Here is a 22612-nt window from a genome sequence, read left to right as displayed (position 1 = left end):
ATATGGGGTCTAGGCCAAAGCAACTGAATTCTGCCAAATTTGTAGATAGACTTGTAGTTCCACCCTCGGTAAGCATAGTCTTTTTTTTTTTTTTTGGTAAAGTAAAACGTAGTCACTCTGAATATATTGACTGTAAAATCACAATAGCACACACTTTATTGTCAATGAGGGAGAAAAACACACTTAAATGTCACAACTCACAGTCATATAGATAGGTCATCGGTATATTCGTAATTTATTTGTGAATTATCAATTACAGGTATTTATACTATCAAATTTTGTCTAGTATATTTTATGTTTATATTTTATATTTTTAAGTTCCATATGCTGGGAACTACACCAATGTTGATTGATAAAAACTATTTGAATGCAGGGATAATGATTGTCAAAGTTTTCTTACTCTTTGCTTTATCTTTGATCAACTGGTGCTTCATAAGTTCTTTTAAACACTTATCTGAATGTAATTCCTTAGGTGAATTGTAAGCCATGTTGCCTTTATTATATATAAAAAATATTCATTCCCTATAGCATCTGCAATTCCTTTACACCCGAAGTAACCAGTACAAGCATATGCAATATGGTTGCAGCGGTGAGGTGGCATGCCATGTGATTTTCACCTCACAAAAATATTCATTAAAGACACACTTTTGTGCAAAAAAGTAAAATAAAAGATAAAATTGGTCCTTTTCGCATGATAAATGTGCAAATTTGTGCATTTTGCTGTTTATTTCTGTCAACATCGGTCCCTTAGCAGACCTTACGTGTCAAGAAAAAGCTAAACATAAATTTTACTCCATTAAAATAGGATAGGAAGAAAATCTTTATTGTAATGTCACAATTTCTTGCCTATGAGCCAACATCTCCTGTCCGCTGCAACCTAATTATATTCATCGCCAGCATCAAGTTTAGTGAGGGGAGATCGATTTTGTGATTAATTACAAATGATTTGTTAGTTAATATATGATTCTTTTCGTAGAAGATCGGTAAAATATAATATAACAGATCAATAAATAATACACAAGAGATCAACGATAAGAGTCCAGTTCTCTTCATTGACAGGGTCTTTTATCTAACTTTGAATTCCCCACACTTTCCAGAAATTAAAGAATCACTTTCGGTAAATGGTAATACTAATTTAGCAGTTTGGTAATTTAAATTAAACAGACGGTATATAACATTATCATGCGAGTAATGCACGCACTGCAACTTTTCTATTCCTCCTTCGATATGATTACTTACACTGAACGAATACATAAGTGGCTTGTGGATTTTCTTTTTCCTTATATAATAATCATTCCATCCATTTAATTCTTTATTGGAAGACTCACAAATTTGCACAATTTATGAAGTTAAAGTTTTAAGCCAATTATAATATATATATTTTCCTTGGAAAAGTTTGAGATGGTGTTCAATTAAGCTTATAAGCTGTTTAAATGGTTTTTAAGAACCTTTTAATTTATTTACGTATTTAGTAAACATTCAAAGTGCTTATAAGCCAAAATCAGCCAAAAGCTATGATTTTTAAGCTTATAAACGTCTTTAGTTTGACCAAAATTTTTACTATTCTATTCTTTGTTCCGATTCTGTCAAAATACCTTTTCCAAAGAAAAAAAAGAAAAGAAAAGGACACCACTCCAATTTCCAAATTGGTCGTTCATCATTTTCTTTACAAATGTATTTTAAAGGTACTTGTAATCACTTTGTCAAAAGAACAATTTATCCGTATTTTTTTACCAAACTCATCAACTGTTTATTATCAATTCTAATATATAATATATGCTTATTTATAAAAATAATTTCTTCACCTAATAGTATACCTATCAACACCTAATACTTATAAGCTATTTATAATAAGCTAACCCAAACATGCTTTAAAATATTAATTGTTAACAATGGTAACTAGCTTGTGCATTGACGAAGACTAATTAGATCTGCAAGCATTTGCCACTTCCACTATGATCATATATTTCTACTCCAATACCAAAAATTTTTAGCACATTGCCCCAAATTCTTCTCTATAAATAGCTAACAGATCAATTCTTTCTCACCATGCACACTAAACCCTTAGAAAAACTAAGTTCCCAATTTCATAAAAAAATGAGCACTTTCATGTCCATGTTCATGTTCCCTTCCCTTCTCATTGCTCAGCTCCTCCTCTTGACTCACTCTGAGGCAGCCATATTCGACATTCGAAATAATTGTCCTTACACTGTCTGGGCTGCGTCCGTGCCAGTTGGTGGTGGTCGCCAGCTAAACCCTGGTCAAACCTGGAGAATCTATGTTCCAGCTGGCACATCACAAGCCCGTATTTGGGCTCGAACCGGTTGCAATTTCAATGGTTCGGGTCGGGGTAGGTGTCAAACTGGAGATTGCAGCGGTCTCCTCCGGTGCCAATCTTATGGGCAACCCCCAAATTCTTTGGCCGAGTATGCCCTAAACCAGTACAGTAATCTTGATTTTTTTGACATCTCTCTAGTCGATGGATTCAACGTGCCGATAGAATTTAGCCCTACATCCAATGGGTGCAGCCGTGGCATTAGGTGCTCTGCTGATATTAATGGGCAATGCCCAAAAGAGCTAAGAGCTCCTGGAGGATGTCACAATCCTTGTACCGTTTTCAAGACTGATCAATATTGTTGTAATTCTGGAAATTGTGGCCCAACAGAATTTTCGAGGTTCTTTAAAGATAGGTGTTATGATGCATATAGTTACCCTAAGGATGATCAAACTAGCACTTTTACTTGTCGTGGAGGAACCAATTATAGAGTTGTTTTCTGCCCATAAATGCCAAGAAGCATATTTTGCTGCAAATGGTATGGAAAATTACCAAAATAAGTGTACTTATAATAAGTCTTGTTAAACTATGTCTTAATGTGATAATAAGTTCCTATTGCGTGTTAATGTATACACATCCTTCAACTTATGTGTTACAACTTATGTGTTTCATAATGAAATATAATATATAATCAGAAAAGGGTCAAATATACCTCAGTACTATTAGAAAAGAGTTAAATATATCCTTCGTTATACTTTGGGTCCAAATATATCCTTCCGTTATACTTTGAGTCCAAATATATCCCTCTGTTATACTTTGAGTTCAAATATACCCTTCTTCTGTTAAAATTGTCCAAGGTGGACATGAAATCTGACATGGCGCTGACAACTAGGTGAGGTGGACACCACATGGCATGCCACCTCACCATCCTAACCCACTTATCCCTCTCTTCCCCTTCTTCCATCACTGCCATCTCTCTCTCTCTCCCTTCAAAGGTTGTGAAAAGTGGATCTACTAGTTTGTGTTTAGGAAGTAAGAATATATTTTCTGTTAAGTTAAATAACTAATTTGAACCCATTAATTTGTTTTTATGGTGTAAGAATTTTCTAAAAATCTAAATGACTAATACGAACCCATTAAATGCGTGTTATTATCAAATCAGTAGAATTTCAACTTTGGTACATTTGCTTGTTATCCTTTAACATGTTCTTTTTGCACTATGTCACAACGAATACCTGTGAATGCTAATCAATGAGTGCTTCTATATAAGTTGTAAAATTGAAAGCTGATATACTAATTTGTGTTTAAGAAGAAAGTACCAATTTTATGCTAATTTAAATGACTAATTTGAGCCCATTAATTTTTGGTTATGAAGTAATCAGATTTATCCAAATCTAAATGACTAATGTGCACCTGCTAATTTGTGTTTATTAAGAAAGAATCATATTTCTGTTAATCTGAAATTTGAACCCATTAGTTTTTGTTTACGAAGTAATAATCAAATTTCTACAAATTCAAATGACTTATTTGAACAAACTAATTTGTGTTTATGAGGTACGAATCATATTTTGATGTTTTTGCTTTTCTGAAGGGGGAAGAGATGGTAGTGATGGAAGAAGAAGGGGAAGAGAGAGGTAAATGGGTTAGGGTGGCGAGGTGGCATGCCATGTGGTGTCCACCTCACCGAGTTGTCAGCTCCATATCAGATCTCATGTCCACCTTGGACAATTTTGATGGAGGAGGAGTGTATTTGAACCCAAAATATAACAGAGAAGTATATTTGGACTCAAAGTATAATGAGAAGGATATATTTGAATTCAAAGTATAACGAGGGATATATCTAACCCTTTTCTAATAGTACATGGGTATATTTGATCCTTTTCCGATATATAATTTATTATGTGTCATTTCCTTTAATTTAATTACTGCGGTGTATATCATGTGATATCTTCTTCTCTATCTCTAGCTTCCGACGCCTTCTGATTTGCTCTGTCATTCTCGATTGATCAACTTGCTTTTGTGCTGTTTTGCTTTTTCACTGCATTTATTTACCTTTTTTCAATTGAATTTGAAACTAAAGAATTACTTTAAGTAAAGTTACTTAACAAATGTGACTTATTTACTTCTTAAAAAGGGAAAGGGGCGGGATGCACGATACATATTAGTATGACTTCAATTTCTATGCGCGGATGACGATGTTAGAAATAATTACACAATTAAGGTTGTATATGGTAATTGCAGGTAAATCTCTTGATAAACCTTAATCGAAAACCTGCTAAATTACTAACTAACATGCTATTTATAGATTAAAACGTATTAATAGTATAAACAAATTTACACTATTAGTATATAAAACATAAAGCATATTAATATAAAAAGCCACATTTATTTATCAGTAAATAGTGGAGACATTAACTATACAGCTCCAATTTATTTTCTGGAGGCTACATAACATCTAGTTCTTAACCAACTTGGGGAGTTTGTACAACGAAGTCCAAAACATTAACAAAAAGTCTCTATTGCATCTATAAATAGGGGCGGATTTAAGTGGAGGTGACCCGAACACCCTCGACAAAAAATTATAGTATATATATAGGATAGATTTTCTGTGTTTATATATATATATTAACTTTTGAACACCTTGAGCATATGTAAAAAGTTAGCTCAGGCAGTCTAGGGCGTTCAAAATTGTCTCTAGCATTCTAGGTTCAATTCCCATAAAAAAAAATATATTTTATATTTGGCTTTTGTTGTTTTTTTCAAACCCCCTGAGCGAAAATCCTGAATTCGCCACTGTCTATAAATCTTGTGTAACGGGCAAACCATTCAGTACAGTTAGAACATTAGTTAGTTTTGGGTTTTCCTTCTGAATTATTTGCACCAGCAAACTTAGCTGGTGTCATAATGTAGTGTGTGAGAGAGATATTATGACCAAAAGAATAAGAAACATTAATATGCATGCATAATTATATGAGGAGTAGTAAATCAATTATATGTACATATCTCTGAAGAATTCTTCAATATGAGGCGTACCAGAAATATCTTTCCTGCAATAAAGCAAGGTTCTTAGTACCCCAAGTTTTTTTTTTTTTTTGGTTAATCTTTGGAGAACACCAGGATGTTAATATGCTATAGAATGCTTACGCTTTGATAAAATAACCAGCATCCAAAAAGCACTTTGCTTTAGCACCCATTGGAAGGACTGCTATGAAGCTATCACAATTAAATAGCCTATTTACTTCCAAGAGGTAGGTGTAAAGTCTCCGTATACACTATCCTCTTCAGACTCAGCCTGGGGAAAGGGGCGGATCTAGGAAGGGGTGAGGGTGTTCACCTGAACCGCTTCGGCAAAAAATTACACAGTATATATAAGGTACGGAGTATTTTATTTTTATTTTTTATGTATATATATAGATTTTGAATACCGTGAACTATAGCTGGCAATTTCAGTTCATATTTAGAAAAATTAGCCCATTTAACCGACATTTTAGTACGTTGGGTCACTTATATTTTAGTTGGGTAAATATGGACTTCAAGTCTTTTTTTAACCCATAAAAATTTGGGCAAATATGGGTATCCACCCATTTATGAACTCACTAGACCGAATAACAACTTATTTTTCTCAAAATACGAGAAAATGTTTTCCTTACAATTTGAGGGAAAACATTTTCCGGATCGATAAAAAACACACCAACGAACCCCCAACCCCAACCCACCGCACTCCCAGCCCACCACCTACACCTATCCCCACCCCCTGGCCCCCTACCTTGCCTACCCCACCCTACCCTGTGCCACCCCCACCCACCTCTACGCCACACCTTACTCCCCCCTTCCAACCTACCCCCACCCTCCACCAATACCGCCCACCACACCGCCACCATCCTCCCCCCCTATTTTACTTTTATTAAAAATAAAAAAGAAGAGAAGTTCTCAATTATTTTAGACCGGAGGGAATATATATTAGTTAAGGGCACAATGCCAACAAAAACCTCGCACATGTTAGTTAAGGGCTATACTGTACATGTTAATTAAAGGCTATAAAATTCTACTGAAGACCAGAAATAGCACCATATATTGACAAAGACTTAGCTATGCAGTCAAATACTGTGATTTGCATTATATGATCATATATTTCTGCTCCAATTCCTAAAATTGTCAGCACAACTTGCCCAAACTCTTCAATCTATAGATAGCTATCTGACCAATTCTTTAAAACATTACTCCAGCAGTGCTAACAAACGTGTACATGTTAATTAAAGGCTACGCAATTCTAGCTAAAGCACTAGTGGTATTGGTGAATTGTGCCTTTTTGATTTTATTTGCCGAGTTAGTTGAAATTTAGTCAACTAACGTTGAATTTTCTCCACAAACAGTAGCAGAGCCAGAAATTTAAACAAGTGAATTCAAAAAGAAAATATTTCTTATGCTAAGGAGATTCAATAATTTATTATATGCAAAAAAAAAAAAAAAAAAAAAAAACCTACTTACGTAGTATATAAATTTTCTACGAAGGGAGTACAACTGACCCCCCTTGCACAACTTTGCCTCCGCCCCTGTCCGCAAGTAGAATGTTAGGGGCTTAAAGCAATCTCAACATAAAAAGTAACAAATTAAAATTCAAGAGCATTATGTAAAATGCAGAAAGTAAAAAGAAACAGGGTATTTTTGTATATACTGGAGTTGGCAATACCGGTGTGGTACTTAGCTCTTCCAGTTTTCTTGGGTTATAAGGATTTTCTTAGATCTACGGAAGGTTGAATCGATTACAGATACTATGGGTTTCTTGTGCTCACCATGAACGAGATCACAGTTGGTTTTCTTTCGCTCACCAATGTTTGAACTAAAATAAAAAGACTAGGAACTTTTTAGATTTTACGTTAATCTAATTGAGTAATTCCATCAATCTTCTTTTACTGATTTTTTGCGAGAGATTGAATTTTCCTCCTTTGTACCGTTGATGTGTGATTTGAGCAAAGGGAATCCAGGAAGTTCAGGAGGTTGTGGAATTTTGAGGAATGACAAGGGGCAATTCATTGTAGCATTCTCTGCTTACTTTGGTAATTGTTCAAATAATTTTGCAGAGGCCAAGGCAATTCAAATTGGTCTACAATGGTTTTCACAAGGCACAAGTAGAATCTGATTCCCTTTTGATTATTGGTATGATCAATGGAACTTGTAGCATTCCTTGGCAAGTCAAGGCCATCATCAGAAGCATTTTGCTCTTAAAGGACAAAGGGAGCTTCACTTTTCAGCACCGCTTTAGAGAAGTAAATGTCATTGCAGATTACTTGTGATGCAAGCCCATTTGCCTCAAGGCCAAGCTCGGGAACTACAACACTTGCAAGGTCTATTTATGAAGCGAGAGCCTCTTGAGTATACTTTTGATGAGCATCTTGGATCCCAAGTCCATTTGTTGATGAAGATTGCGTAGGGAGAAGAAAAGGAAATGGAAAGTCATCATAATGGCTAAAAGAGGAAGAGTTGGCTATTCTTGCAAAGGAGATTTCAAGATTTTGAAGAAAGAAGAATAGCCAAACAAGGCCCTTGTCTCATTAAAGGTGTTTATGTTATTTTACTATCTTTTATTTCTAGCGTAGTATAAATAGTTTTTTTCTTCTTCATAGAAGACTTAGATGATTTTGATGGGAGATATTGAAAACTTGTAAAACTCTAGAATTGAGTGTTTGAGAGCTTGCTAAGCTTTTGATTGTTTGAAATGTTCAGAAGGTGGTTAATTGGGAAATCAATCACTTTTGGTCTCCTTAAGAATTTGGTGTTTTTGGATAATCTAATTGAAGATCCTAATCTTTTATGGTTAGGGTTGTCTTTTAGTCTTATTCAATTGTGTCAATCTATTCTATCTTTATTTCTTGTTTATTCCTTGTTATTTCTTGTCTTTCCTTTTATTTTTGTATCAACTTGGCTAACACAGGAGGGAGCTCAAAGCAGAACACTTTCTTCACACAGGATTTAAATCTCCCTCGGAGAATTAAAAACTGCATGAAGAATGACAACAATGGAGCTTTTAGTTTTAGAATTAAAGCACAAAAAAATAACTTCTCTTTTGTTCATGGTAGAAACTAATGAATTTCTTTTCTGTTACATATGGTAGTATGTCCAATAGACTGTTGTTAAAAGAGAAGTATTACAATCTTTCTAGGTTGGAGCTCAAGTTTTGCTACATGATTAACACGATGTCACTTGTTGTATTGGAGGCTAAGGTTTATGTCCTCCTCCATGTACTTATGCTTTGTGGAATACATAGGTAGGGGCCCAAGCCTAACCCCACGGACTTTTGATTTAAGAAAAAAATCAACGACAATTAGTAAAATTAGTATCCACGCATTGATATTATTGAAACATAATTTGTAACACTACTGAAGACCAGAAATAGCACCATATATTGACAAAACTTAGCTTTGCAATCAAAATTAAATATTGCAACCTGTAGCATGACTATCTATTTCTCGTCCAATTTGTAAAATGTTCACAACCTTCCCTAACTCTCCTCTAAAAATTTCTAGCGCACCAATTCTTTATAACGTTAAATTCTAACAATCTCAATGAGATTATCTCATAGTACATCTTAATTAAAGGCAGTATATATTAAGGGTGAAAAGATTAGCCCAAACCCATTTAACTCGTTCAAGTTTTAATGGATTTGGGCTAAAATGATTTTGAAGATGAGCTGATTTGAGCTAGCCTAAGTTAACCAATCACAATTCATCAACCCAATTTTGACCCATCAAATGAGCCCAAATTGCCCATCAACTGCCCTCCGTTCATAAGTGAAACAACTACAACATGTGATTAACTCTTTTTTTGGTTCTACAAATTTTATACTAATTTGAAACCTTTCATTAAATGCTTTTATGGAAATAAGTCATGACATACTTTTTTTTTTTTGGTGACTCTAAGCTTATTATGGCTTTTAGATTAATATCAGCTGACTATTCTTGAAGCCATGCGGACCCTAACCTTTATATAATCCCTCTATATCAGATTCATATTCTTCTCATCCATCGATAGGAATTCACCCAAAAATTACCCCCTTCTTAGTAACACGCTCCGACCAGAAGCCTGCAGCTATATATACCATGAATTTGAACCCAAATATCCAATGTCGTAAGCTCCACTTGCCTAGGGTTTTTCCCTGGCAGAAGAGGTCGTAGCACTATTGGGCTCTGTTGATAGTTCCACGGATCGTCCGCCATATTCGTGCATAGTCCATGCTATGAAAGAACTGGAATAAAAAAGCATTATTTCCAACTTCCTTGACAGCCATCTTCTTTTCTGGCCGCCGGGTCTTTCCCAATAAAATACTTAAAGGATAGAATATAGATTGGTTTACCGATATAGACACGGCCTACCAGATACCAAAGTGCGAACGTTGCACCACTATTTTCATCGGGACCTCTAGGTCATCGGGAAATTTAACGATGTCACGCTTCGCGTCCTCAAATCTAAACACGCGTATATCGCTGCAAGGGGTGCATCCTCTGTGTTTGGTGCGATGAAGATGACATGGTGAAGAAAAAAGATTATGATTAAATAACTCTAGATTGAAAAGCCCAAAAACTTATCACGGGACAAGAGAAAAAAGAAACCCCTCACGCAGAAGGAAAGAAAAAACCCTGTATGTTTGCCTCATCAATTTATAAATTCTTCATTGGAAGACCCACAAATTTCCACATGTAGTGGAAATTTTAAGCCAATAATATATATATTTTTCTTAGAAAACTTTAAGATGGTGTTTGTTTAAGCTTTTAAGTTGTTTTTAGCGGGTTTACAAGAATCTTTTAGCTTATCTACGTATTTGGTAACATTCAAAGTACTTATAAGTCAAAATCACCAAAAAAAATGTGTGTTGAGCTTATAAACAATATTAGTTCATTCAAGATTTTTACTATTTTATTCATTATTCTAATTCTTAAAATACATTTTCCAACCAGAAAAGACGCATCTCCTTTTCATATTGGTCGTTCAACATTTTTCTTACAAATGTACTTTTAAAGTTATTTTACCCAAAATAACAGTTTATGAACATTTTTTTTACCAACTACATCACACTACTAGAAATAGAGGTTTTTCCCACCGACATTCAGTGGGAAATTTGTGCTACAAAATATGATTTTCCAACATCATTTACACTGAACTAGCTCACTGGGAAAACACATGGTGGGAAACCTATTCCCATTGAAACGCTGGGTAACTTCCTAATTTTTCCGTGTGTAAATATTCTATTTAAGTTTTTCCTACCGACATTCAGTGGGAAATAGCCACTGAACATTTTTCAGTGGAAAAATAGGAATTTTTTCGTAGTGTTAATTGTTTATTATCAGTTTCAATATTTTTATCCAAATATATGACTGTATATGTATAAAAATAATTTCAATACTCAAAAATACTTGTCAACACTTAATACTTATAAGCTATTTACAATCAGGTTAACTCAAATGGGCTCTAAAAACAAAAATTAATTGCTAGAAAGCTTGTACATTGACGAAGACTTAGATCCGCAAGCAATTGCAACCTTCCAGTCTTCCACTATGATCATATATTTTTACTCCAGTACCTAATTTTTTTTAGCACGTTGCCTCAACTCTCCTCTATAAGTAGCTAACAGACCAACTCTTTCTCACCACACTAAACCCTTAGAAAAACTAAGTACTAATTGCATAAAGAAAAATGAGCATTTTCAAGTTCACATTCATTTTCCCTTCTCTTATCTTTGCTCAACTTCTCCTCTTCACCCACTCCGAGGCAGCAATTTTCGACATTCAAAACAATTGTCCTTACACTGTTTGGGCTGCGTCTGTGCCAGTGGGTGGTGGTTGACAGCTCAACGCTGGCTAAACTTGGACTATAGACGTGCCCAGAGGCGGAGCCAGGATTTGAAGTTTGTGGGTTCGGGATTCTAATTTGTTTAAGTTACTGGGTTCTAAAGTAACAATGTATACATATTCAATAAAATTTTCAAGACAAATACAAAGTTTCAATCAAAGTTATTGGGTTCGGCCGAACCCGCAACCACTGTGCTGGCTCCGCCCCTGGACGTGCCTGCTGGCTCGACCCCAGGATGTGCCTACTGGCACGTCACAAGCCCATATATGGGCCCAAAGAGGTTGCAATTTCGATGGATCGGGTCGGGGTAGGTGTCAAACTGGAGATTGTAACGGTCTCCTCCAGTGCCAATCTTATGGGCAAGCCCCAAACTCTTTGGCCGAGTATGCCCTAAACCAATACAATAATCTTGTTTTCTTAGACATAGCTCTAGTCGATGGATTTAACATGCCGATGGAATTTAGCCCTACCTCCAATGGGTGCACCCGTGGCATTAGGTGCAGGACCGATATTAATGGACAATGCCCAAACGAGCTAAGAACTCCTGGTGGATGTAACAATCCTTGTGCCGTTTTCAAGACGGATCAATATTGTTGTAATTCTGGAAGTTGTAGCTGGACAGATTTTTCGAGGTACTTTAAGACTAGGTGCCCTGATGCCTATAGTTACCCTAAAGATGATCAAACTAGCACTTTCACTTGTCCTGGAGGAACAAACTATAGAGCGGTTTTCTGCCCATAAATGCCATGCAAGAAGCATATTCTGCTACAAATGGTATGAAAACTACCAGAATAAGTGTACTATGAAGTCTTGTTAAACTATGTTGTTTTAATGTGATAATGAGTTCTTATGCGTGTGTACTGTTTATACACACCCTTTAATTTATATATTTTTATCATAATGAAAAACAAAGTAGTATGGTTTATCGTGTGTCATTTCCTTTAATTTAATTTACTGCAGTACTACTATATATTAGTTCTCCTTTGCTCCTCCACTGATATAACCAATTTAATTAGAGACACATATAGTGCCAATTGTCGGATTAAAAGAGGAAACCCCACCGTGGCTACCAGCCTACAAAGCAGGGGCCGATCTAGTATGTAATATGTAGTCGTCCGAACTCAATATTTTTAGCTCGAACTTCGTATAGATGTTACAAATACACTAAATACTTATAATAAATTTCGAACCCAGAAATTTAATGGATATTGGCAGCATCCCAAACTCGAAGCCATATCAATGTTCGGATCCTGGATCTATCTCTGCTATCAAAAATGAACAAAAATTAAATCTATACATAGTATAAAAGCTAGGCAATAAAAGAGTGATGTGACATCTCTCTTTGGCGAAGAATCCTATTTATCTTTTTTCTCATATTTTTGACAATTTCTCCTATTTCTTTTTATTTTTTTTATTGTACAACAATAAATATTTCAATTACTACTCCATCATACATTCATATGCTTTAACGTAAAAACTTAATGATTTTTATTTCCATTACTCCCACAACTTTTTATTACCATAACTCCTAAATTACTAATAGCCATGTCTTAATGGTCTTTATTTTCATTACTCCCACAACTTTTTATTACCATAAATCCTAAATTGCTAATAGCCATATTGATGGCATTATTTGATATCCCATATTGTAGTCCTATAAATAGAGAAATTGTAAGATTTTGTTGTAAAAAGAAATGATCAAATTAGTCAAGAATGTCACCTTTCTTGAGCATCTAATATTGTAAGTTCATAAATTTTGTTTTGTGAGACCCAACAAAAGTTATTATTTCATTCCATATTTAAAGTAGTAATGTTATTATATTTACTGTAGCATTATATTCATGCTTTAGTTTGGCTTGAAGAAGAAGAAGGCTCTTGAATGGTAATCGGTAGTGGGATTAAATGTTGACAAGAGCTCGGAAAATTATTGTAACACCCCGTACCTTTAACGAAAGTTTTTCCGTTCAGTTGTGATATGGTGGTTTACGCCCATGAACAGTGGTCGTATTTCAATTTACGACCATGAACAGTGCCCGTAAACTGAAACCAAGAATTTCTGAACATTCTGGAATTTGACATTTTGAGGTCATATGGTTAAATACGGACCGTATTTCACTTTACGGCCCGTATTTCAAAACCTGTTTGGAATTTGGGATAACTTCCTTGATGAAAGTTGTAGAGCATTGAAATACCTTTCCAACGGTATCTTACGGGGGTCAAACGGACATCTGTGTAAAGAGTTATGGCCATTTTACTGAAGTGATGCAGTGCAGTCCATATGGCAGAATACGGACCGTATTGCGGTTTACGGCCCGTAAACTGAAATACGGCCAGTATTTTGCTGGACGTAAAGTGCAAAGTTCCATAACACTATATATTCGTCCATATCAGTTCAACTCATTATTTTTCATTCCTTCAAGCCCTAGAACGACTTTCAACCCTCTTCCATCATCAAGAACACCAAGGTAAGCCTACTCTAATTATTCCAAATCAATTCTAATACCTATCCTTGTAATCTAAACAAGAAATCATCATTCTAAAACTAGGGTTTTCAAGAAAACCCATCTCAAGATTCAAGAATTCAAGATTTTGGAAATCTTCTCCAAAGCTCAAGTCTTTAATTCAAGTTTTGGAGCAATTAAGGTATGTAGAACCTCCATCCACATGTGGCAATCTCTACGTTCTTACGCATGCTCCGTTTCTTGATATCCATGAAGTTCAAACCCTAGGGCATTAAACCCAACATATTAGTAGCCCGTATTTATGTATTTATGTACATGAATTTTGTATCTATATTCGTTATTGTATTCCTAATCTTCCATTACGGTTATTAGGAACCCTAGCTTAATCCATGAATCATGAATTCTTCCTCATGTATTCTCATTATGTTTATATGAAACTTTATGATTTTATGTAGCAAGTTACAAGCATGTTTTCAAGTCAATTATATATATATATAATTATGAACTATTGTTATTACTCATGAATCAAGAACATGTTTGCAAGACTATGACAAGTTATCTCATGAAACCATATTACAAGATATTTCATGAAACCAAGTTACAAGTTATTTCGTGAAATCATGATTACAAGTTATTTATAAGTTATTTCACGAAAATCATGGGCTTCTTAGCCAACTATATTATGTTCATGTTTTGGGAATTGCTTAGTTAACCGAGAAGGCTCAGATAGCCTGAAACTACGTAGCCACCGTAGGATAAGGGTTGTCAACAAGGAGGCAACACCTTCATTATGCAGTTTGGATCCTTACATGCTTATTATTACTTAAATCTCATATCCCTGGCAAGGTTGTGAGTGTTCTGCTGGTAGGACGCAAGTACCAGACCATGTTGTCGGTTATACTATAGCATTCCCCACGTTACAAGTAGTTTTACATACAAGTATTTCTATTGATTTACTATTTTAAGATTTTACTCACGTTTCATGCTCATGTTCAAGTTAAATTCAGTTTCAGTTCATGTCCTATATCTATGTTGTGCCATGTTCTTCGTTTCAACAGGTTTTACGTACTAGTACTATTCACTATGTACTAACGTCCCTTTGCCCGGGGCCTGCACTTCACGGTGCAGATACCGATTTTCAGGAGCATACACCTGCGCAATAGGATCACTTAAGTTATCAGCTTATTGGTGAGCCCCACTCCTCTCGGGGTTCAACATGGAGTCTGCATTAGTATTCAGTTTATGGTAGTCCAGGGCCATGTCCTGATAGTTAGTATTCAGACATGTTTTAGAGGTTGCATAGACAGATGTTAGTTCACAGAGTCAGTTGTGCTTTCATGTTTGCAGACTATTATGTTTTCATGATATTTCATGCTATGAGAAAATTTCAAGACTTTATTCCGCAAATTACATTTTCTTGATTCATTTAAATTGCATTATATATATTATGTTATTTTGATGCCCATGTTTACAAGCAAGCCATGAGGTTCGCTCGGACATATACAAGCAAGGCCCGAGTGTCGTGTTACGCCCAGGCCATGGTTCGGGGCGTGACAAAGCTTGGTATCAGAGCCCTAGGTTCAAGTGTCTTAGGGAGTCTATGAAACCGTGTCCAGTGGGGTCACTTTTATATGTGTGTGGCGCCCACACATATAAACAGTTGACCACCAAGACATTTAAGATTGTGTCACTTCTTTCAACTCTAGATCGTGCAATAGAGCTATGTTCTCAGAAATCACTCGGACTCGTGTGTTGTTTCCCATTCTACCGAATACGCCAAGCCTCAATGGATGAGAAAGATATAAATCTAATCATTATCGGTGTGTTTCTTTCAGATGGGGTCATCATGAATTATTCTAATTCGTGCCATGAAGTTTAGAGCAATAAGTAACATTCTTTTTCCTTCGAATTCTGAACGTATCAAATGTGTAAGCGGCAAGAAGGAAATTCGAGACCCAAGGCTTGTCAAATAGTGCATGGTGTGTTTATCAGGTGTTAGTACCATTTGAAAGACAAATTTCGGTATGGTAGCACACGTAGATTATATACCCTATAGGGTAAGTTTATTTGGACTCTTTGACCATGAAACTATAGTATAAGGGTGATGGTTCATATTTAAGACCCCACGAGGTAGCATGTTATGAAGTTAACTGCAGCAGGCATAAACTTCCACGGTAGTTTTGAGCAGGAAATAGCCTAAGAGCCAATCACCTGTAATACTAGAAAGTATCGACTTTTTTTTAGGATATATATATTTTTGTCATATGATCTATGCACATGACTAAGAAGGAACTGATGCGATAAGAAAACCACGAGCAGACGATATAAATTTTTGTAGGGTTAGTTTTAAATTATTTCAGCTTATTCAGATCAGACCTAGAGAGTATGACGTTAGTAAGCTACTAAAAGAAACAGATATTACTACGAGATAAAAGATATGACAATCCTCTCTTAGGTTATGTGATTAAATATTTATCCCTGGTGTATAGTATGATATAAATTTTGAAAGTGTATAGAGAGTTTGGGGTTAGTTGATCCAATTCCTTGTTTAAGACAGATGAAATTTCCCTAGGTGTGATCCATGTCTATAGTTCAGAAAGATAGTATACAACTCCAGAATAGAGTCAGATAAGGAGGAAAAGTTAGAAATAACCTTATGCTTCACTTTAGTACTCAGAGAAGAATTAGAGATTATGATGCTAGTAAGTGGTCAACAGAAGCATAGTTAGTAAGTTTGAATAGACACAGTGAATTAGAAAATTTCAGCAGAGTTAGTAGAAGTACGATTTGAGTTACTTAGTCAAGTTAGCACTACTAAGGTAACTGCCTGAATACACCGAAGGCGTGTTAGAACCCAAAGGGTTTAAGATAAATTTGAGGTATAGAAATTGGTGAAAGAACAAAACCATCTAAGCAGTAAGAGAGCAAGCTACAGAAGAAGAGTCTTTAAGAGTTGTCAGAAAAGTGTTTTCCCCAAGACTGACAAAGCTAGCATGCGAGTTATGTACCTTAGAAACCCGTTCATTTAAGTAATCCAGTTTTCCCTGTAAGTAAGACTTGCTTGAAGTAAGCGGAAGGAATGAGTCGTCAGTATTTTTGAGGAGATTAGCAGAGCCACTAGATGACCACTTATCGCTAACTCGAGAGATCCACAGGCTTTAAATGTTAAGTTTTGAACTAAGGGGGAGATTGTGTGATAAGGTACCGATATAGATTATGTGTTTCGTAAGTTGATAGGTGTTGAGGAGATTATGTTAGAGCATCACAGTTTTATGAACCCAAAATAAGATGCATAAAATGTGATTTTTATCATATTGTTGAGATCAAGTACTAGGTAATTATGTTATAAGATAAAGTTCTAGAGCGAATAGTGGGTTTTAAGGGTATAACGGTTCCAATTCTAGAGTAATTCATGTACTATGTGGTACTAATGCCCAGACGTACTCTACTCGTGCCTTTCGTACCCATATCATGCCCATGTTAGAGATTGTTACTCTGCATTTAAGATACAAGAATTAAGACTTCATACGATAGTAAGGTATGCAAGGGAATGTCCTTTCATGTTTCGCACATCAGGTGTGCTCGTGTCTAAAGTTAAAAAAAAAAAACCGCATTCAGGTCTCACGTATCTATCACGCTTTTATACTCATGTCCATGTTCTAGCATCTAAGTGCTTTTTAAATCTGATGATAATCTTGACCCCTATGATTATGTTATCCATGTTACCACATACTCGTGCCCCAATTCATTTCGCTATGCATTCCATTTATAACGGTATTGTAACAATGATTTTGTGAGATAATAATGAAGGTGAACCAAGATGGATGTCCTACCCATGCTTCTATGTAATTCATGCGTATGTTCCTTTAGCTAATGTTTTACGATCATGACGACATGATTCCTTTTTTCCTTTCGCTAAGTATCTAGGTCTCGTTATGTTCAAGGTGACTTTATATCCATGTCTTAGATGCTCGAGGAACGAGTTATACATGCCTATAATCCATTCTTTCATGTGCCTTATTTATAACACGGACGTTTACTCACGGTGATAAGAGTAAGCTATGTTGAACCATGTCCTATTTTTTTTCGGTATGTCTAAATTCTAAAGGTAATGTTTTATCCATGCCTTAGTCTCTGAGTACCCAAGAGTTAGCCTACAACTTGTGCTCTATGCAAGTCAGACTAATGCCTTAGTCTTACTTCAATATTCATGAACTCAAGTCCATACGCCATGGTATGTAGGTACTCATATAAACGCCATATTTTTCATGGTCCCATGCCCCATGTCATCCTATTCACGTTTCATGCCATATGAATCACGTTCCCATATACGCATGTTCCATGTTACGTCCTCCATGTATAATGCACCATGCCATGTTTGTTCTCTAGAGCAAAGTATCTCATGTGAATAGTACCAATAATTCTTTTTCTCTCAGTCCTCTATAATTCGCTCATGAGAATGAGCAAGATGAGCTAAGGAATTCATAATCATGATTAACAGCTAACAAGATAAGCAGAAGTAAGATGCATTCCTATATTCAAATAGATAACTTTTCATATATCCTGTGGTACTTATCTCAAGAGTATGCTACTCAGATTCGACGTATTCATGTCATGCCTATGCTAGAGATTTATGAATACCTATGTTAGGATCATATTCTTGTTATACGATTCAAGTCTGTTGCATTCGCATCGAGTTGCGCTTACATTCAAAGCCTAATTCATAATCCTATCTCATATTACCATGGTGACATACAAACGTCTGTGATTAAGTCTCGAAGTATCCAAATCCTACACGCGCTTAGTATTCAACCCACGTGTTGTAACAATCGTGTTTTCGATATTCAGATCCCATGTTACGATATCCATTTTCACACGTATTCGTATCTTATGACAGTTCAGCACTCATGTTTCTTGTCTCATGCCAGAAGTATCTATATTTTCAAGTAATCACATCATTTCATGTCTCATGTTTCATGTCATGTATTCTTTACGTTTATGTATTCAAGCCATGTCCATCCATATCCTTAACCATGACCCATCATTCGAGGACGAATGATCCCAAGGGGGAGATATTGTAACACCCCGTACCTTTAACGAAAGTTTTGACCACGATCCTAGACTTAGAACATCAGATAAAGAATGTGGGAATTGAAATTTTTCCATTCAGTTGTGATATGGTGGTTTACGCCCATGAACAGTGGTCGTATTTGAATTTACGACCATGAACAATGCCCGTAAACAGAAACCAAGAATTTCTGAACATTCTGGAATTTGACATTTTGAGGTCATATGGTTAAATACGGACTGTATTTCACTTTACGGCCCGTATTTCAAAACCTGTTTGGAATTTGGGAAAACTTCCTTGATGAAAGTTGTAGAGCATTGAAATACCTTTCCAACGGTATCTTACGGGGGTCAAACAGACATCTGTGCAAAGCGTTATGGCCATTTTATTGAAGAGATGCAGTGCAGTCCATATGGCAGAATACGTATTGCAGTTTACGGCCCGTAAACTGAAATACGGCCAGTATTTTGCTGGACGTAAAGTGCAAAGTTCCAGAACACTATATATTCGTCCATATCATTTCAACTCATTATTTTTCATTCCTTCAAGCCCTAGAACGACTTCCAACCCTCTTCCATCATCAAGAACACCAAGGTAAGCCTACTCTAATTATTCCAAATCAATTCTAATACCTGTCCTTGTAATCTAAACAAGAAATCATCATACTAAAACTAGGGTTTTCAAGAAAACCCATCTCAAGATTCAAGAATTCAAGATTTTGAAAATCTTCTCCAAAGCTCAAGTCTTTAATTCAAGTTTTGGAGCAATTAAGGTATGTAGAACTTCCATCCACATGTGGCAATCTCTATGTTCTTACGCATGCTCCGTTTGTTGATATCCATGAAGTTCAAACCCTAGGGCATTAAACCCAACATATTAGTAGCCCGTATTTATGTATTTATGTACATGAATTTTGTATCTATATTCGTTATTGTATTCCTAATCTTCCATTACGGTTATTAGGAACCCTAGCTTAATCCATGAATCATGAATTCTTCCTCATGTATTCTCATTATGTTTATATGAAACTTTATGATTTTATGTAGCAAGTTACAAGCATGTTTTCAAGTCAATTATATATATATAATTATGAACTATTGTTATTACTCATGAATCAAGAACATGTTTGCAAGACTATGACAAGTTATCTCATGAAACCATATTACAAGATATTTCATGAAACCAAGTTACAAGTTATTTCGTGAAATCATGATTACAAGTTATTTATAAGTTATTTCACGAAAATCATGGGCTTCTTAGCCAACTATATTATGTTCATGTTTTGGGAATTGCTTAGTTAACCGAGAAGGCTCAGATAGCCTGAAACTACGTAGCCATCGTAGGATAAGGGTTGTCAGCAAGGAGGCAACACTTTCATTATGCAGTTTGGATCCTTACATGCTTATTATTACTTAAATCTCATATCCCTGGCAAGGTTGTGAGTGTTCTGCTAGTAGGACGCAAGTACCAGACCATGTTGTCGGTTATACTATAGCATTCCCCACGTTACAAGTAGTTTTACATACAAGTATTTCTATTGATTTACTATTTTAAGATTTTACTCACGTTTCATGCTCATGTTCAAGTTACATTCAGTTTCAGTTCATGTCCTATATCTATGTTGTGCCATGTTCTTCGTTTCAACAGGTTTTACGTACTAGTACTATTCACCATGTACTAACGTCCCTTTGCCCGGGGCCTGCACTTCACGGTGCAGATACCGATTTTCAGGAGCATACACCTGCGCAATAGGATCACTTAAGTTATCAGCTTATTGGTGAGCCCCACTCCTCTCGGGGTTCAACATGGAGTCTGCATTAGTATTCAGTTTATGGTAGTCCAGGGCCATGTCCTGATAGTTAGTATTCAGACATGTTTTAGAGGTTTCATAGACAGATGTTAGTTCACAGAGTTAGTTGTGCTTTCATGTTTGCAGACTATTATGTTTTCATGATATTTCATGCTATGAGAAAATTTCAAGACTTTATTCCGCAAATTACATTTTCTTGATTCATTTAAATTGCATTATATAGATTATGTTGTTTTGATGCCCATGTTGACAAGCAAGCCATGAGGTTCGCTCGGACACATACAAGCAAGGCCCGAGTGCCGTGTTACGCCCAGGCCATGGTTCGGGGCGTGACAATTATGCATTGATTTTGTACTTTTCCTTTTTATTCTTTTATGATTAAGGTTGTATTTTATTATTTTTCTCAATTTTTTTGTATATTTTCTCTATGATTTCTCTTTTTTATTTTTATTTCTTAGATGAATTTCTTATTGTCATAAGCATGTAATTTCTTTTGGTTCAAAATAGTAACTTCACACTTTGTTGGATTCATTCCATATTTGAAGTAGTAATATTGTCACATTTACTACAGTATTATATTCATGTGTTATTTTGTCTTGAAGAAGAAAAAGGTTCTTGAATGGCGATCAGCTTGTGGGAATGAATGATGACAAGAGAGCTTGAAAAATTATGCATTGATTCTGTATTTTTCCTTTTCTACTTTTTTATGATTAAGTTCCTAAGAACGATGTGTATGTGAACAATGTGTATGCTATATTAATTTCTTCTTTATTTATTTTTTCATATGTGCTCTTTATGATTTCTCTTTAGTTTGATTTTTAAATGAATTTCTGATTGTCGTAAAGTATGTAATTTTTTTGGTTGAATTGTACGTTTGGATATTTATATAGAGATGGCCAAGTGGGTGTAATTTTTTTTTGTTGTTGTATTTTTTTATTTTACATTCTTTTTATGTAAGGAGAAACTCTAAAAATTAATTTAAAAACTCTGACGTAGATACACATATATTAGTTACATATTAGATAAAGACTTCGTTATTTATATAGAAAGGGAAAATATTTTTTTTTTCAAACTTGAACGTTTTAAGAAATCAAAAAGATAATTAATATTTTTATATCCTTTTTTTTTATTTATTTTTTTGACAATTTCTCATACTTCTCTATTTTTTATTGTACAAGGAAAAATATATCAATTACTATTTCCTCATTCATTTATTCTTTAATGTAAAAATTTAATGGTTTTTATTTCATTACTCCCACAAGTTTTATTAGTCATGTTCATGGCATTATCTAGTATTCCACATTGTAGTCCTATAAATAAAGGCATTGTAAGACTTTATTGCAATTAGGTATAATCATTTTAGTCAAGACTATCGCCCTTCTTGAGCATTAGATGTTGTAAATTCATATTATAAATATAGTCCATTTATAAAAGTCGGACCGTCTGTACGCTTTTATGGATATCTTCTAAAATGTCATATTGTTTGTAGTAAGAAATTTTTCACCATATTATTGAAAGTACTTCCTATTTATGTTATTGTGGTCAGGCCCTTCTCCGGACCTCGCGCATAACAGAGCTTAGTGTATCGGGCTGCCCATTATGTATGTATGTATGCATGGTGTCTTTTATGACCGCGCAAAGCGTAGACAAATTTGTAAACACGTGATTTTTGACCCTCCCTGGGGTGTTTCAGCTTCTAGTGTCTAAATTTTCCTTTAAATATAGTTTGGACATTTTATTTGGTTTTATTTTTGTTTAGTAGGTCTTATTTGAATATTCGAAAATCACAAAAAATAGAGTCACAGTTTATGATATATGTTTAGTTTCGTTTTATTTTTATTAGTACAAAAGGAAAAAAAAATGTCCGAAAATGTGTTATCTATTTTTAGTTTAATTTCCAAGTTAAAAGTTTTAATAAATAAATATAGAGTAAGTACATATTTTAATCTTGCTATTTTAATTTAGTAGGAATAGTGTATTTTATGTCCTCATTTGTTAATCATATGTTATTTCACGCATAAGAACAGATAAAAGGAAAAGGGGTGGGGACCACTCAATTTTAAATACCTCACCTACACACACATGCCACATGCATCCTTTATAGATATATATTTTTTCCTAAAAGAATAAAAAAAACAAATTTCCTTTACATT

General features: G+C 35.1%; 2 protein-coding genes across 2 annotated transcripts; both read left to right on the top strand.

Annotated features, from left to right (window-relative positions):
• Nucleotides 1–2073: 2073 nt before the first annotated feature.
• LOC132638103 (protein P21-like) lies at nucleotides 2074–2850 on the top strand. The gene has a single exon (XM_060355087.1). It carries the CDS (start codon nucleotides 2098–2100, stop codon nucleotides 2782–2784), a length of 687 nt encoding a protein of 228 aa, XP_060211070.1. The 5' UTR covers nucleotides 2074–2097; the 3' UTR covers nucleotides 2785–2850.
• An 8113-nt stretch (nucleotides 2851–10963) lies between these two features.
• LOC132638102 (protein P21-like) lies at nucleotides 10964–11860 on the top strand. Its single transcript, XM_060355086.1, is given in 2 exon segments — nucleotides 10964–11146; nucleotides 11354–11860. Coding segments are annotated over 2 exon segments (690 nt in total).
• Nucleotides 11861–22612: the final 10752 nt, after the last annotated feature.

The sequence above is a fragment of the Lycium barbarum genome, chromosome 4 (assembly GCF_019175385.1).
Source record: "Lycium barbarum isolate Lr01 chromosome 4, ASM1917538v2, whole genome shotgun sequence".
Lineage (NCBI taxonomy): Eukaryota > Viridiplantae > Streptophyta > Magnoliopsida > Solanales > Solanaceae > Lycium > Lycium barbarum.
This window is presented reverse-complemented; position numbering and strand designations above follow the sequence as displayed.

Bases quoted from the DNA above. Each gene is read 5' to 3' on its own strand.
- LOC132638103 (XM_060355087.1), top strand. From the start codon at position 2,098: ATGAGCACTTTCATGTCCATGTTCATGTTCCCTTCCCTTCTCATTGCT.